At 36.3% G+C, this 17,596-nt stretch overlaps 1 protein-coding gene across 1 annotated transcript in view; it reads left to right on the plus strand.

The window, feature by feature from the left end:
* Positions 1–17,596, plus strand: part of LRP1B (LDL receptor related protein 1B) — a 2,131,860-nt gene that overhangs the window by 1,430,949 nt on the left and 683,315 nt on the right. The window contains exons 26-27 of the mRNA XM_066281034.1: positions 1,807–1,971; positions 2,713–2,957. Of these exons, the coding sequence (XP_066137131.1) occupies positions 1,807–1,971; positions 2,713–2,957 (410 nt within the window). The remainder of the gene's footprint in view (positions 1–1,806; positions 1,972–2,712; positions 2,958–17,596) is intronic.

Consider the following 17,596-nt stretch of genomic DNA (forward strand, 5'->3'; position numbering starts at 1 on the left):
GGAAATGCTGAGGTCGCCGGTTCGAAACCCTGGGCTTGCCTGGTCAAGGCACATATGGGAGTTGATGCTTCCAGCTCCTCCCCCTTCTCTCTCTCTGTCTCTCCTCTCTCTCTCTCTCTCTCCCTCTCCTCTCTGAAATGAATAAATAAATAAAAATTAAAAAATATTCTCTATGAATACGTGTATGTGTATGCTTGTACAAATGCAAATATTTTCTAAGTGCTAGCCACCCTGTGCACTAAATTGAAATCCATTTCCTCATGAAATGGTCCCAACAGATGTGATCATTATACCTTTCATTTATAGAAGAGATAATGCAGTCAGAGATTAATTATACTGGAGTTACAGATCCCCGCCTTGAGATATATATATATTTATGGCCACATAAATTAAGTATATATATATGGCCACAATTCAGCATCAACACATTTAATAACATTTTTGAACTTCCATTCTTATCAAGGTCAATATCTTCCTTTCCTATTCACCATACTTGCAGCACATATAGTACTTACTAAATTGATTACATAATATTTTGAATTATCTTTTAATCATTTTACATTTGCAATTCCTATATTCTGAGACTAAATGCTTCTCAAAAATTGAAGTCAAAATAAATACTTACTTTATATCATTTAACAATTCCTTACAAAGATCCATCATAATTATTATAAAAAAAGAAAATAGTTTTATTTTAGATTTTTATTTATTCATTTTAGAGAGGAAAGAGAGCAAGCGAGCAAGAAGGTGGAGGAGCAGGAAGCATCGCCTCCCATATGTGCCTTGACCAGGCAAGTCTGGGGTTTCAAACCAGAACTAAAAATAACAAAATTTTCTTTGGTAGCAGAGCCCAATGGATAGCATAGAGATTTGGTAAGGAAGAAAACATCTTACTGAGAAATTGTAAAGCTTGGTAAAAACTAAATTTGTTCTTTGTTATAATTTAATATATTGTACTATTTTTCAATCTTTCATTATCTGGAATGATCCTTAATTATAGGAATTTGGTTATCTTGGAAAATAAAACAACTCTCTGGAACAAAACTTAAAATTCAATGAAAACTATCTTCTTTCTGCCTAACCTGTGGTGGCACAGTGGATAAAAGTGTCGACCTGGAACGCTGAGGTCGCTGGTTTGAAACTGGGCTTCACTGGTCAAGGCACATATGAGTGTTGATGCTTCCTGCTCCTACCCCCTTCTTGCTCTCCTTCTCTCTCTTTTCTCTCTAAAATGAATAAATAAAAATTTACTCTTGCCTCACTGTGATCCATTTATGTATGATGTCATGCTTCTCTCCTACTTAATTGTGCTTCTTATTCCCTTTTAATAAATTCCCAAATAATTGCCTTATAGTACACGACCCATAAAATCACCCTTTATTTTTTCTTCTTCTCTTTTGCTCCTCACTCACCACATTTCTGATGCATTGACCACATTCTCCATCCCTCTCTGTTAGGGCTTTTGTATCTGCTGTTTATTTTCCTTGGCAGGCTCTTATACTCTGCATCTTTCTCTGTGAATATCACCTCCTCAAAGTGCTTTTTGCCTTGATCACATTCTCTAAGTCATTCACCTGCTATTATTCTAATAACAACTTTTTCTTCAAAATATTTTAGAAGCTGTTATTATATAGTTATGTGTTTATTTAGTCTGTCTCCTCCATTGGACTCTAAACCCCATGAAGGTAGACAATACACTGATTTCCCTTGTGACTGTTTATCTAGCCAGTACCTAGCATATAGTAATTCTTGAGTAAATATTTGTGAAATAAATGAATAATACATTAACATTTTCTATTTCTTCAGAATTCTCTTCTGGACAGATTGGGATGCCAATTTTCCTCGCATTGAATCTGCCTCTATGAGTGGCGCTGGAAGAAACACCATCTATAAAGACATGAAAACTGGTGCTTGGCCCAATGGACTAACTGTAGACCACTTTGAAAAAAGGATAGTTTGGACAGATGCCAGGTTTAAAAAATAATCTTTTATTTTCTTTTGTATTTTTTATTACATTCCTCAGATAATATTTACAAATTCAAAACATTTCTTTTTTTTTTTTTTGTATTTTTCTGAAGCTGGAAATGGGGAGAGACAGTCAGACAGACTCCCGCATGCGCCTGACTGGGATCCACCCGGCATGCCCACCAGGGGTGACACTCTGCCCACCAGAGGGCGATGCTCTGCCCTCCGGGGCGTCGCTCTGCTGCGACCAGAGCCAATCTAGTGCCTGGGGCAGAGGCCAAGGAGCCATCCCCAGCACCCAGGCCATCTTTGCTCCAATGGAGCCTTGGCTGAGGGAGGGGAAGACAGAGACAGAGAGGAAGGAGGGGGGGGTGGAGAAGCAAATGGGCGCTTCTCCTATGTGCCCTGGCCGGGAATCGAACCCGGGTCCCCCGCATGCCAGGCTGACGCTCTACCGCTGAGCCAACCGGCCAGGGCCCAAAACATTTCTTAATACGGATGTATTACATATACATACATTGAAAAAGATGGTGATTTTTGTTTGGCTTTACTATAATGGTGATTTTCTGGCAATTGGTGACTTTTGTTGGTTTTTAATTATGATTTTTTTCTTTCTACAAATTAGATATAGTCTCATAAATTTGTTTTTATAAAATATTTTCTATCATTTATCTAAATAATATAATCACATTACTCTACTCTCTAAATCAGTTTTAATAAATTACTGATGTATTTACCTTTCTGTAGGTCAGATGCTATTTATTCAGCCCTCTATGATGGAACAGGAATGATAGAAATCATCCGTGGTCATGAATACCTTTCTCATCCCTTTGCCGTGTCTCTTTATGGGAGTGAGGTCTACTGGACGGACTGGAGGACCAACACATTATCGAAAGCCAATAAATGGACAGGGCAGAATGTCAGTGTGATTCAGAAAACTAGTGCACAGCCATTTGACCTTCAGATATACCATCCTAGTCGGCAGCCACAGGGTAAGTGGTTGTTATGAGAATGTATTTTTACCTTAATCATATAAAAATGGAGAATCTTAAAAATTCAGGGTTTATACCACACTTTTAGTCACTGCTATTGCATCAATAAAAAAATACTCTGAAAAGTTGTAGACAGTCTTTGGGATTTGTTTCTCCTACCTAAGTATGATTAGTAAATTAGAGGAAAACAAAAGGACGCATTTCTGTTAGCCTGCAAACAGTCACTGTGCAGAGTGCTGGGAGGAGAAGGGGTGTGGACGAGGAAGGACAGACTGCTTGAGCTCATCCATCTTAAGAGAATTGAGTTCACGTTAACACGTCTGTTCCCTCTCCCCGTGTGTTCCACATTTTGGTGCATCAGTAATATTTATCTTGGTTCTGTTATTTTTATCTCCTCCACATCATCCTTGCCATTGTTCTTAAACCTGTCTCACATGTCTTTTTCTTCTTTTTTCCTTTTTCCCCAGGGATAGCATGGTCATTTGGTATAACATCAGCTCATATTTTTATACCTCTTCTTTATGCTTCCTCTTTATGATATATCATAACCTATGATAATCCAATTCTAATGAAAATAAAGTTCTCTTTTTATTAACATACTTTTATTTGAGACATGTGATTTTCAGATGACAAGCTCTTTCCTACAAAGCGTACATTTTCTCCCTCTTTAAGTATACAGTAAGCAGATTTTCCACTTCACTGGCATTTTTGGTCTTAGAGATCGCACTTCAAGCCTTCTTTAGAATTCATGTTATATTATCTTCTGCTAGATTTAACTGAAAGTACTCATCTCTGTGGTCCATAAATGACACAGCTATCCTTTGTTTTTCTTGGATAGTTGTCCTTCATTCTCCTTTAATACTATTATTTTTCTTATCAAAATGTTCTTTTCTGTAAATTTTTCTGTGCTTACTCTGACATAGTCTGATGGAATCCAGTTCTTTTCCCATATACTCTCAATTTCTCAGTTCTAGTTTTTATATCTAATTGATCCTTCTTTGTCACATGAGAGTTTCTGCATACCAAGGAATATATGAGCAATCATTTTATTCCTTTATTACCCTTCACTCCTTTATACCTTTCATACTAAAAACCTACAAAGTATGAGGATTTTATTTATATTTTTATTTTTTATATTTTTATGTAATACATTTTTTTAAATTTCAGTCCCCCAAATTAAGGTGCATCTGTACATAGGAGCATCTTCTCCACAGGGAAATATGGTAACTAATTTATTGTTAAACATTTCCACTGTTTCCAATATTTCACAATTTTACATATCTTTTTTATCTTTCTATTAATTTTACTAGGTGACATTAATAAATCAGGGTACATATGTTCAAAGAAAACATGTCCAGGTTATCTTGTCATTCAGTTATGTTGCATACCCATCACCCAAAGTCAGATTGTCCTCCATCACCTTCTAAATAGTTTTCTTTGTGCCCTTCCCCCTCCCCCCTTTCCTCTCCCCCTCCCCATAACCACTACACTCTTATCAATGTCTCTTAGTCTCGTTTTTATGTCCCACCTACGAATGGAATAATGCAGTTCTTGGTTTTTTCTGATTTACTTATTTCACTTCCTATAATGTTATCAAGATCCCACCATTTTGTTGTAAATGATCCAATGTCATCATTTCTTATGGTTGAGTAGTATTTCATAGTGTATATGTACCACTTATTTATCCAGTCTTCTATTGAAGGACTTTTTGGTTGTTTCCATGTCTTGGCCACTGTGAACAATGCTGCAATGAATATGGGGCTGCATGTGTCTTTTTGTATCAATGTTTCTGAATTTTGGGGGTATATACTCAGTAGAGTGATTGCTGGGTCATAAGGTAGTTCTATTTGCAGTTTTTTGAGGAACCACCATACTTCTTCCATAATGGTTGTACTACTTTACATTCCCACCAACAGTGAATGAGGGTTTCTTTTTCTTCACAGCCTCTCCAACATTTGCTATTACCTGTCTTGTTGATAATAGCTAATCTAACAGGTGTGAGGTGGTATCTCATTGCAGTTTTGATTTGCATTTCTCTAATAACTAATGAAAATGAGCATCTTTTCATATATCTGTTGGCCATTTGTATCTCTTCCTGGGAGAAGTGTCTGTTCATTTCCTCTTCCCATTTTTTTATTGGTTTGTTTGTTTGTTTGTTGTTGAGTTTTATGAGTCCTTTGTATATTTTGGATATTAGGCCCTTATCTGAGCTGTTGTTTGAAAATATCATTTCCCATTTAGTTGGCTGTCTGTTTATTTTGTTGTCAGTTTCTCTTGCTGAGCGAAAACTTCTTAGTCTGATGTAGTCCCATTCATTTATTTTTTCCTTCACTTCCCTTGCCTTTGGAGTCAAATTTATAAATTGCTCTTTAAAACCAAGGTCCATGAGTTTAGAACCTATGTCTTCTTCTATGCACTTTATTGTTTCAGGTCTTATATTTAGGTCTTTGATCCATTTTGAATTAATTTTAGTACAAGGGGACAAACTGTAGTCGAGTTTCATTTTTTTGCATGTGGCTTTCCAGTTTTCCAAGCACCATTTCTTGAAGAGGCTGTCTTTTCTCCATTGTGTGTTGTTGGCCCCTTTATCAAAAAATTTTTGGCCATATATATGTGGTTTTATTTCTGGACTATCTATTTCTGTTCCATTGGTCTGAGTGTCTATTTTTTCTGCCAACACCATGCTGTTTTGATTGTTGTAGATCTATAATATAGTTTGAAGTCAGGTATTGTAATGCCCCCAACTTTGTTCTTTTTCTTTAGGATTTCTTTGGCTATTCGGGGTTTTTTATACTTTCATATAAATCTGATGATTTTTTGTTCCATTACTTTTAAAAATGTCATTGAAATTTTGATGGAAATTGCATTTAATTTGTATATTGCTTTGGGTAATATGGCCATCTTGTTTATTTTTATTCTTCCTATAGAAGAGCAAGGAATATTCTTCCATCTCATTGTATCTTTTTTGATTTCCCATAAAAATGATTTGTAGTTTTCATTATATAAGTCCTTTATATTCTTTGTTATGTTTATTCCTAGGTATTTTATTTTTTTGTTGCTATCATGAAGGGGATTATTTTTTGAGTTTGTTCTCAAGTGTTTCATTGTTGACATATAGAAAGGGTATGGACTTTTGTATGTTAATTTTGTATCCTGTGACCTTACTGTATCGGCTTATTGTTTCTAGTAGTTTTTTTGTAGATTCTTTGGGGTTTTCGATGTATAGGATCATATCATCTGCAAAAAGTGATACCTTTACTTCTTCTTTTCCAATATGGATGCCTTTTATTTCTTTGTCTTGTCTGATTGCTCTGGCTAGAACCTCTAGCACCACATTAAATAAGAGTGTAGAGAGGTGACAACCCTGTCTTGTTCCTGATTTAAGGGGGAAAGCCTTCAGTTTTGTGTCATTTAATATGATGTTGGCTGATGGTTTATCATATATGGACTTTGTCATGTTGAGATATTTTCCTTCTATACCCATTTTGTTGAGAGTCTTAAACATAAAATTGTGTTGTATTTTATCGAAAGCCTTTTCTGCATCTATTGATAAGATCATGTGGTTTTTGTTCTTTGTTTTGTTGATATGGTGTATTACGTTAACCGTTTTATGTATGTCGAACCATCCTTGAGATTCTGGGATGAATCTCACTTGATTTTGATGTATTTTTTTTTAATATGTTGTTGTATTCGATTTGCTAGTATTTTGTTTAGTACAATATTTTAGCATCTGTATTTATTAGAGATGTTGGTCTGTAGTTTTCTTTTTTTGTGCTATCCTTGCCCAGTTTTGGTATGAGGGTTATATTGGCCTCATAAAATGAGTTTGGAAGTATTCCTTCTTCTTCAATTTTTTGGAAGACTTTGAGTAGAATAGGAACTAAGTCTTCTTTGAATGTTTGATAAAATTCGCTACTATAACCGCCTGGACCTGGACTTTTATTTTTGGGAAGATTTTTAATAGTTTTTTCTATTTCTTCCCTACTAATTGGTCTATTTAGGCTTTCTGCTTCTTCTTGACTCAATCTAGGAAGGTTGTACTGTTCTCGGAATTTATCCATTTCTTCTAGATTGTTGAACTTAGTGGCATAAAGTTTTTCACAATATTATACAATAATTCTTTGTATATCTATGATGTCCATGGTGATTTCTCCTCTTTCATTTTTGATTTTGTTTATATGAGTCCTTTCTCTTTTTTCCTTGGTGAGTCTTGCCAAGGGTTTGTCAATTTTGTTGATATTTTCAAAGAACCAGCTCCTTGTTCTATTAATTTTTTCTATAGTTTTTCTGTTCTCTATTTCATTTATTTCTGCTCTGATTTTTATTATCTCCTTTCTTCTGCTGGTTTTGGGTTGTCTTTGTTCTTCTTTTTCCAATTCCTTAAGGTGTGAAGTTAAGTGATTCACTTGGGCTCTGTCTTGTTTGTTCATATAGGCCTGAAGTGATATGAACTTTCCTCTTATCACTGCTTTTGTTGCATCCCAGAGATTCTGATACGTTGTATTGTCATTTTCATTTTTCTGTATATATCTTTTGATCTCTGCGTTTATTTCTTCTTTGACCCATTCATTTTTTAAAAGTATGTTGTTTAGTTTCCATATTTTTGTGGAGTTTTTTCCTCTTTTTTGCAGTTGAATTCTAGTCTCAAGGCTTTATGATCAGAAAATATGCTTGTACAACTTTGATTTTTCTGAATTTGCTGATGTTGTTTTTGTGGCCCAACATATGGTCAATTCTTGAGAATGATCCATGTACACTGGAGAAAAATGTATAATCTGTCACTTTGGGATGAAATGTCCTGTAGATGTCTATCATATCCAGGTGCTCTAGTGTTTTGTTTAAGGCCAATATATCTTTATTGATTCTCTGTTTGGATGACTGATCTAGAGCCATCAGCGGTGTATTAAAGTCTCCAAGTATAATTGTATTTTTGTCAGTTTTTGTTTTAAGGTTAATAAATAGCTGTCTTATATATTTTGGTGCTCCTTGGTTGGTGCATATATATTAAGAATTGTTATGTCTTTTTGATTCAGCATCCCCTTAATCATTATGAAATGACCAGTTTTGTCTTTGAGTACTTTTGCTGTCTTGTAGTAAGCATTATCAGATATGAGTATTGCTACGCCTGCTTTTTTTTTTGGATGTTATTTGCTTGGAGTATTGTTTTCCAGCCTTTCACTTTGAATTTGTTTTTATCCTTGTTGCTTAGATGAGTTTCTTGTAGGCAGCATACAGTTGGATTTTCTTTTTTAATCCATTCTGCTACTCTGTGCCTTCTTTTTGGTGAGTTTAATCCATTTACATTTAGTGTAATTATTGACACTTGTGAGTTCCCTATTTCCATTTTATACATTGCTTTCTGTTAGTTTTGTGTCTTGATTCTTCTCTTTCGTTTTTCTATCTTTTGTTTTTGATTGGTTGTATTCCATACATCTTTCCTCTGATGCTATGTTTTTTAAATCATGTGCTTCTGTGGTGGTTTTTTCAATGGTGGTTACTATTAAGTAATGAAAAGGGTTCCTATCCTGTTCATTGTAATGTACTATTTTGTGAGTACTTTTGCACTCCATCGTCCTTTGCTACTGTTAATCTCTGTCCTCTCCCCTTTTTTGTTTTGTTGTTGTCACAGTTTAAATTTGGCTTATTGTGTTCTTATGGAGCTTTTACTTGTGGTTTTGTTTTGTTCTTTTTATCTGGTTGGAAAACCCCCTTTAGTATTTCCTGCAGTGGGGGTTTTCTGATGAAAAATTCCCTCATCTTCTCTGTATCTGTGAATGTTTTTATTTCTCTTTTATATTTGAAGGATACCTTTGATGGGTATAGAATTCGTGGCTGAAAGTCCCTCTCTTTCAGGACTTTAAATATTGGGGTTCACTCTCTTCTAGCTTGTAGAGTTTCTGCTGAGAAATCTGATGATAATCTAATGGGCCTTCCTTTATATGTTGTATTCTTACTTTCCCTGGCTGGTTTGGGAATTTTTTCTTTGTCGTTGGTTTGTGCCAATTTCATTATGATGTGCCTTGGAGTAGGTTTCTTGGGGTTAAGAAAACTAAGAGTTCTGTTTACTTCTTGAATTTGAGGCTTTAGTTCTTTCCACAGGCTTGGGAAGTTCTCATCTATTATTTGTTTGAATATGTTCTCTTTTCCATTTTCTCTCTCTTCTCCCTCTTATATACCTATTATTCTTATGTTATTCTTTTTGATGGAGTCAGACAATTCCTGTAGGGCTTTCTCATTTTTTTAAATTTTTGGGTCTCTTTCTTCTTCTCTCTCTTGTGCCTCAAGTTGCTTGTCTTCTATTTCACTAATCCTACCTTCTATCTGACCTGTTCTATTAGCTAAGCTTGTTACCTTGTTTTTTAGCTCATGAATTGAATTTTCCATCTCTGTTTTGTTTTTATAGTTTCAATTTCCTTGGAAATATATTCTTTGTGTTCATTGAGTTGTTTTCTGAGCTCCCTAAATTGCCTTTCTGTGTTTTCTTGTATATCTCTGAGTATTTTTAGGATTTCTATTTTAAATTCTCTGTCATTTAGCTCCAAGGTTTCCAATATATTAATTTTTTTCTCCATAGAGTTTCGTCATCTATCTGTGCTACCTCTCTGTCTTTTGTATCCATGATATTCAATTTCCTTTTCCGTTGTGGCATCTGAAGGTGGTTTTGTTGATAGTATTAATGAGAATTAATAAAGAATAAAAAGTTTAAAAAATTAAAAGAAATAAAAAATAATAAAAAAATTATTATCCCCCCCCCTTTGTTTTTTCCTCTCCTCTCCCCTCCTTCTTGAGAAAATCTTGTGGTGAACTGTGAATTCTATTGTGTTAAATAGAAGAAAAAGTACCTATATTTGAGGGCCTGAGTTGGGGAGAAGTGAAAAAGGGACAAAAAAGGAGGTATGGACCCACAAAATGCAAAAAAGGAAAAAATTTCGGTCAAGAATAAAATGATTTGCTTTTCGGTGATGGTTGGCTAAGAGATATGATGAGAGGAATTAGAGAGAAACAAGAAAAAGGGCAAAAAATTTAAAAATTACTATTGTATTTAGTGGAGCAAGAACTAGATAAAATGGAGAGTCAGGGTTGGGAGCACTGCTAGTGAGTTAAAAAAGCGAAGTAAAAAACCTCCAAAGCGCCACAAAGAAAAATTTGAGTTCCAGATAAAATAATTTGTTCATGATTGAGGATTGAATAAGAGGAAAAGTAAAGGAGAAAAGAAGAAACTAATATAGAGGGAGAAAAAAAAAGAAAGAGGAAAACACAAAAAGAAGAAAAAACAGTAAAAGGAGAGAGAGAGTTAAGGGTTGCTCTATGGAGTGCAACCCTCATAGAGAGAAAGGAAGAAGAAAGAAAAGATAATTGAGATGTAACACTTATGGGTAGTGTAGTTCAAGCAGAGGAGAGAGTAAGACCGGCAGAGAATTAAACGACCAAATTGGAAGAGAAAGAAAATAATCAAGACAAGAAGATAAGAGAAACAAATGAACAAATATAATAAAGTGGCATAGGTTATAAAGTCTGTGGATTATTCTTGATTTTGAGAGATTATCTTCTTCATTTTTCTTTTCTCTCCCTCCTCCTGTTTGGTGACTCTGTACCCCGGGTTCTGCCCCTGTGGCACGCTTAGGTAGAAGTTTGCAGTTGATAAGTCTCTATGGCGATGTCATATATTGGGCTTCAGTCTCGTTGGCAGTCGAGGCTCATTAGCATTTGCAGGCTCCGCCAATGAGAGAGTCCGTGTTCCCAGAGCATCTCTCCTAGTCTTTCCTTCCTGAATTAGTAGCCTGATATCCAGCTATGGGGTTGTTGCTGCCTCTGCCTGGATAGTAAGAGGCTCAAAGAGCAGGTAAATCCCCACTCTATTTCCACTCAGCACAGGGCTCTGGGTAAAGCTCAATCAGTCAGAGCTCCTAGCATAATCAGTTGGGGCTTTAGCCCACACAAAGACCTCCGACTCTGCCCCTCTGTCCAGGAACACGGGCGCACACTCCTGGGGGAATCTCTAGCCCACTATCTACACTCACCAACCAGGATATCTGGCCAGCCACCTCTCACTCCTGGTGAGGCACCCCACCCACACGGAAAAGTTTGAAAGTAGAGAATTTTGCTCCCACTCACTCACGCGCTGCTTTTTGGGGGCACAGGGGCAACCTCAAAACTCTGATTTTGGCCCACACAAGGGCCTCTGACTCTGCCCCTCTGTCCAGGAACACAGGCGCCCACTCCCGGGGGAATCTCTCGCCCACTCTCTGTGCTCGCTGAGCAGGATATCAGGCCAGCTGCTTCTCACTCTGAGTGAGGCGCCCCACCCACACAGAAAAGTTTGAGTGTAGGGAATTTTGATCCCACTCCCTCCCTGCACGCTGCTTTTTGGGGAACAGGGGCAACCCCGAGATTATGGTTTCGGCCCACACAAAGGCCTCTGACTCTGCCCCTCTGTCCGGTATCACGGGTGCCCACTTCTGGGGCTCTAGGAGGAATCTCTCGCCCACTATGTGCGTGCACTGACCAAGAGATCAGGGCGGATGGCTGTCCCAAGTGCCTTCTTTGTCTGGGTTTGGTGCAAGCGTTAGCTTGTGTTGACTTGGTTGCCACAAGCACAGTATTTCCTCCGCTTGGATGTCCGTGCCACAGCCTGGTTCGGACATTTGTGCCACAGTCTGGTTCTATTCACACCCTGTGCTCACCTTAGTTCCTATATTGTCAGTTCCCAGTGAAAGCAGCCCTTATTTAGGTTAGTGAGGAAGGTGGAGTGTTTCCTCCTCCTTATTTCCTTTGAGGTTGATTATATATTTAGTCAATTTTTCTCTCGATCATACCTTTGGGTGTATTTCGGAACATCTGGAGGCTCCAAGGATAGATTTTTCTGTCTCTGGTTGAAAATCTTGTTGAATTTTTGGGGAGATTTATTGGTATAACTCCTTACAATGCCATTTCTATGACGTCACTTGAGGATTTTAAAAAGAAAAAAAATATTGTTGTACTTAAGAGGCATTCAATAAATATATTGGATTTAATTAAATTAAAATTAGGCAAGAAATCATTAGTCTTGTCAGTAATGGGTTACTGGTATAATGAAAAAAGATATTCTCTAAAAACTTTTATTTAGCATGGAGGAGTATCAAAGAAAAAACAACCAGTATGTGGAGTACAAATACTTATAAGATCTTATAAGATTAATTTTAATTTTTATAAAAGCAAAAATATACACATATACATTTTTATATATAAATACTTTTTTATTAATTTTAATGGGGTGACATCAATAAATCATGGTACATATATTCAAAGAAAATATGTCCAGGTTATCTTGTCATTCAATTATATTGTATACCCATCACCCAAAGTCAGACTGTCCTCCGTCACCTTCTATCTAGTTTTCTTTGTGCCCCTCTTCCTCCTTCCCTCCCCTCGCCCCCCGTAACCATCACACTCTTGTCCATATCTCTTAGTCTCATTTTTATGTCCCACCAATGTATGGAATCCTGAAGTTCTTGTTTTTTTTCTGATTTACTTATTTCACTCTGTATAATGTTATCAAGATCCAACCATTTTGTTGTAAATGATCCGATGTCATCATTTATTATGGTTGAATAGTATACCATGGTGTATATGTGCCACATCTTCTTTATCCAGTCTTCTATTTTTTTACAGTGATTAAAGCCTTTTTAGCAAACTCTTGGCCAATACAGCAAGAATCCGTAAAAAAGTAGTGTCCTTAACATGTTCACCAAGTCCAAGTTGGCAACATCACCATGCCAAATCCCTGAAAAATGCAACCCAACACCAGTTCAGTCTGTTAGGAGCTGTCACAAGGAGCAGGAGTCCAGGAAAAGTCTGCATGGCACTGGGATTGTTGTCATAATTCTATACTTTGCAGCTCATGACCAAGTCCCAATGACTGCTGCTTCTAGGTGGTAATGATTCAGGTAGACTGGAAAAGCCATTGGCAGCATGTGTGGAGATGGAGCTTCTGTTATCCTCTTCCTGGAGAGATGAGACCAGGTTGCTTTTCCCTGGAGCTCTGCAACTGTGGCATGGTAAAGAGAACCTTGGGATACACTAAGTTCCCACCACACGAGTCTCTCCCAGCTGCCATTTGCTCTCCGCGTTTCTGCTTTTTCTACCAGTCTCGGTGTGGCTTCTTCAGTGTTCCTTGGTTGAAGAGTCCTCTTAATTTAGTCCAAAGTTGGTTTTTCCAGATGATATTTCCTAAAATTAGTTTTTAATCCACTTTGGTTCTAGGAGGTGGATGATGGTACGTCTGCCTACTCCAGTGCCATCTTGTCTGAAGAAGCCACATATACATTTTGTCCCTTAGGCTGTTCAACATTTTAGATCAGAGGTCCCCAAACTTTTTACACAGGGGCCCATTTCACTGTCCCTCAGACCGCTGGAGGGCCGGATTATAAAAAAAACAACTATGAACAAATCCCTATGCACACTGCACATATCTTATTTTAAAGTAAAAAACCAAAATGGGAACAAATACAATATTTAAAATAAAGAACAAGTAAATTTAAATCAACAAACTGACCAGTATTTCAATGGGAACTATGGGCCTGCTTTTGGCTAATGAGATGGTCAATGTGTTCCTCTCACTGACCACTAATGAAAGGGGTGCCCCTTCCAGAAGTGCAGCGAGGGCCAGATAAATGGCTTTTAGAGGAACTGTAATTTGTATGTTTAGAGTAGTTTAAGTAAATTGGACCATGAAAAATGGCCTGGGTCTATGTATTACGTCATTTTTCCCCCTCTGAATAGGATCCATGTATTTCATTTACTCACTGTCTGATTTGCTCATATTAACATGATCACTAGTGAATATAAAAAATGGACATGATACTCTCAAGCTTTACTGACATTTTCATATCTATAAAAGGGAAGTCAGACATTCACTGTATTTCAGTATGTTGGGGGGAGATGTTCTTGATATCTTAACTTGAAAAATGAATTATATGTGACTCGACCACTTTGCATAAATAGAGAAATTTACTATTATGGATCATATATAACATATTTTCCCAGGATTCAAGGAAGATATTCTAGTCTTTACATACTTTTAGAGGATGTTACCTATAATGAGGACTTGCTATTTTCTAAATGAAATTCAGTCAGTTTCCAATTTTGAGAATGATCGAAAAACATTCTATTTTTCCCCATTATAAGGATCTCAGTGATAACAATCATTATCCATTTTGTTATCTGCCTCTGTGAAGTAACAATTCCGATGCTACAGGGGAAAAAAAGATGACTAGTTTATTACTTAGTTTAGGAATACAACACTAAAAATGGTGACAAAGTTCAGCATTAGCACAAGTACAATAATAATAACCCCTGTTTCCTGGTGATTAAATGAATGGAAGGTTCATAAAAATAATAAATTTTAAAAATACATGTGATTCAGTGCTGCAAAATTGAAATAGATGATATCTTTCAAAAATTAAAGAAATAAAGGTTAGAAATGCTCTTTGATATTTATCTAATCTGCCAACTTAAAAATTAATAAATTTTAACATTAATTTTCTAACATGTAAGTATCCATTATGTGTAAAAATTTTCAGTTTGTTTCTTGACATTTAAGCAAAGATTTTTAAAAAATATATATATTTTAGATCCTTTGGTTCTTAATGTTGCTATATGAAGTTAAGAAGAAACAAATTGGCCCAGGTGGTTGGCTCAGCAGTAGAGTGTTTGCCCAGCATGTGTAAGTCCTGGGTTCTATTCCTGGTCAGGGCACACAGAAGAAGCAACCATCTGCCTTAGCACCTACCCCACTTTCCCCTCCTATAACCATGGCTCTAATAAACAAGTTGGCCCCAGGTACTGAGGGTGGCTCCATGACCTCGTGTTAGGCACTAAAATAGCTCGGTTGCTGATCAACAGAGCAGCAGCCCCAGAATGGCAGAACATCAGCCCCAGACAGGGGTTTGCCAAGTGGATCCCAGTCAAGGCACATGCAGGAGTTTGTCTCTCCACTTCTCTGCCTCTCAGTTGATTAAAAAAACAATAAATGAAAATTAAAAAGAAATAAAAAACAAACAAAACTTCAACATATGAAATATAAAGGAAAATAGTGGATAGTTTAAATCTAAATTTTAACATATTTTATAGGTTGAGGAAGCTGTGCTTGTAGTTAATGCAGGACCTTGGAAGTCCAGATACCTGGGTTTACATCTCTGCCCTATGACTTACTATTTGTATATGTTGGCAAGATAACCTCTCTGAGCCACATCTTTAAACTAGAGTTAATAGTATCTACATCATAGTTATTAGTAAACATGAGATTAATAGTTATTTAATAAAAACATATTAAATAAAGGTTAATACATGAAAAGTTTTTAGGACAGTGTCTCACACATAATAAATGCTATGTGTTCATATATGTAAGTAAACCAAATTTTAAAACATCACAATTGTTGCAGTCATACTATATCCTAGTTGCCATTAGTTGATATTTAGGATACATTATTTTTTGAGACATTTTGAATACATTTTTCTCACATTTAAATAATTAATAATGACCTTAAAATCATACTTTTCTATATTATGCCAATTCTTTAAAGAAAAATGCTAACAAAAATGTGAATCACAACTATAAAGATTAGCAGTATGGTTGATCCATCAGGAGAATGCATGTTTATTCAGATGACTAGACCATCACATTATTCTGTCCACATGTAGGTTACCATCTAACACCACTGCTCATAGACACAGTGAATAGCATAGTCACATATACTAGTAAAAGGAATATTTAAAAGTTTATTAAATATCATAAAATATTATTTTCAGCACAAATAAGTTATGGCTCAGAAAACTAAGGGTCAAAGAAAATGTGTACCCATTTTCCCAAATTCCAAGGCAAAAAACACTTCAATGATTTTTTTTTCTAGTTGTCCTAACAGAGATATTGAATAATACAATAATAAACAGTACTATCACTATTTTAAAAAGAATTACTATGGGCTATTTAGTTTTCACTTTTCCCCAAATTATCATAGCCATCTAACAATGTAGTTATAACATCTCACTTTCTATGAGAAAACCAATATTCAAGGAAGTGAAGTAACTGAGCTCTGAGTAAAAACGCTCATCAAAGGCAGTGCCAGGGTTCCAATGAGCATGAGCAATACCACAGCCCATGCCTCATTTCTTCCTCAATCAAGAAAGATCTCTTTGGCTGGACCTATGGTGGCACAGTATATAAAGCGTCAACCTGAAATGCTGAGGTGGCCAGTTCAAAACCCTGGGCTTTGCCCAGTCAAGGCACATACAAAAAGCAACTACTACAAGTTGATGCTTTCTGCTCCTTACACATCTTCTTTCTCTCTCTTTCTCCTCTCTCTAAAATCAATTTAAAAATCTTAAAAAAAATAATCTGTGGGACAAGTAGACATCAAGAAAGATCTCTTTAAATTTAATATTATATTTTATTTTTAATTTTGTGTCTTTCTTTTGACACAGCATTCTTTGCTGTTGTTATTTATGCCTTAGGAATTTTATTTATTTTTTTAAATAATTTTTTATTAATGTTAATGGGATGACATTAATAAATCAGGGTACATATATTCAAAGAAAACATGTCTAGGTTATCTTGTCATTAAATTATGTTGCATACCCCTCGCCCAGAGTCAGATTGTCCTCCGTCACCCTCTATCTAGTTCTCTGTGCCCCTCCCCCTCCCCATAACTCTCTCCCTCCCTCCCTCCTATATCCTCCCTCCCCCCACCCCTGGTAACCACCACACTCTTGTCCATGTCTCTTAGTCTCGTTTTTATGTTCCACCAATGTGGAACCAATGGAATCATGTAGTTCTTGTTTTTTTCTGATTTACTTATTTCACTCCGTATAATGTTATCAAGATCCCACCATTTTGCTGTAAATGATCTGATGTCATCATTTCTTATGGCTGAGTAGTATTCCATAGTGTATATGTGCCACATCTTCTTTATCCAGTCTTCTATTGAAGGGCTTTTTGGTTGTTTCCATGTCTTGGCCACTGTGAACAGTGCTGCAATGAACATGGGGCTACATGTGTCTTCACGTATCAATGTTTCTGAGGTTTTGGGGTATATACCCAGTAGAGGGATTGCTGGGTCATAAGGTAGTGCTATTTGCAGTTTTTTGAGGAACCACCATACTTCCCTCCATAATGGTTGTACTACTTTACAGTCCCACCAACAGTGGATGAGAGTTCCCTTTTCTCCGCAGCCTCTCCAACATTTGCTATTACCCGTCTTGTTGATAATAGCTAATCTAACAGGGGTGAGGTGGTATCTCATTGTAGTTTTGATTTGCATTTCTCTAATAACTAATGAAGCTGAGCATCTTTTCATATATCTGTTGGCCATTTGTATCTCTTCCTGGGAGAAATGTCTGTTCATGTCCTCTTCCCATTTTTTTATTGGATTGTTTGTTTGTTTGTTGTTGAGTTTTATGAGTTCTTTGTAAATTTTGGATATTAGGCCCTTATCTGAGCTGTTGTTTAAAAATAACATTTCCCATTTAGTTGGCTGTCTGTTTATTTTGATATCAGTTTCTCTTGCTGAGCAAAAACTTTTAATTCTGATGTAGTCCCATTCATTTATCTTTGCCTTCACTTCTCTTGCCATTGGAGTCAAGTTCATAAAATGTTCTTTAAA

This window comes from Saccopteryx bilineata, chromosome 5, assembly GCF_036850765.1.
Source record: "Saccopteryx bilineata isolate mSacBil1 chromosome 5, mSacBil1_pri_phased_curated, whole genome shotgun sequence".
Classification (NCBI taxonomy): Eukaryota; Metazoa; Chordata; class Mammalia; order Chiroptera; family Emballonuridae; genus Saccopteryx; species Saccopteryx bilineata.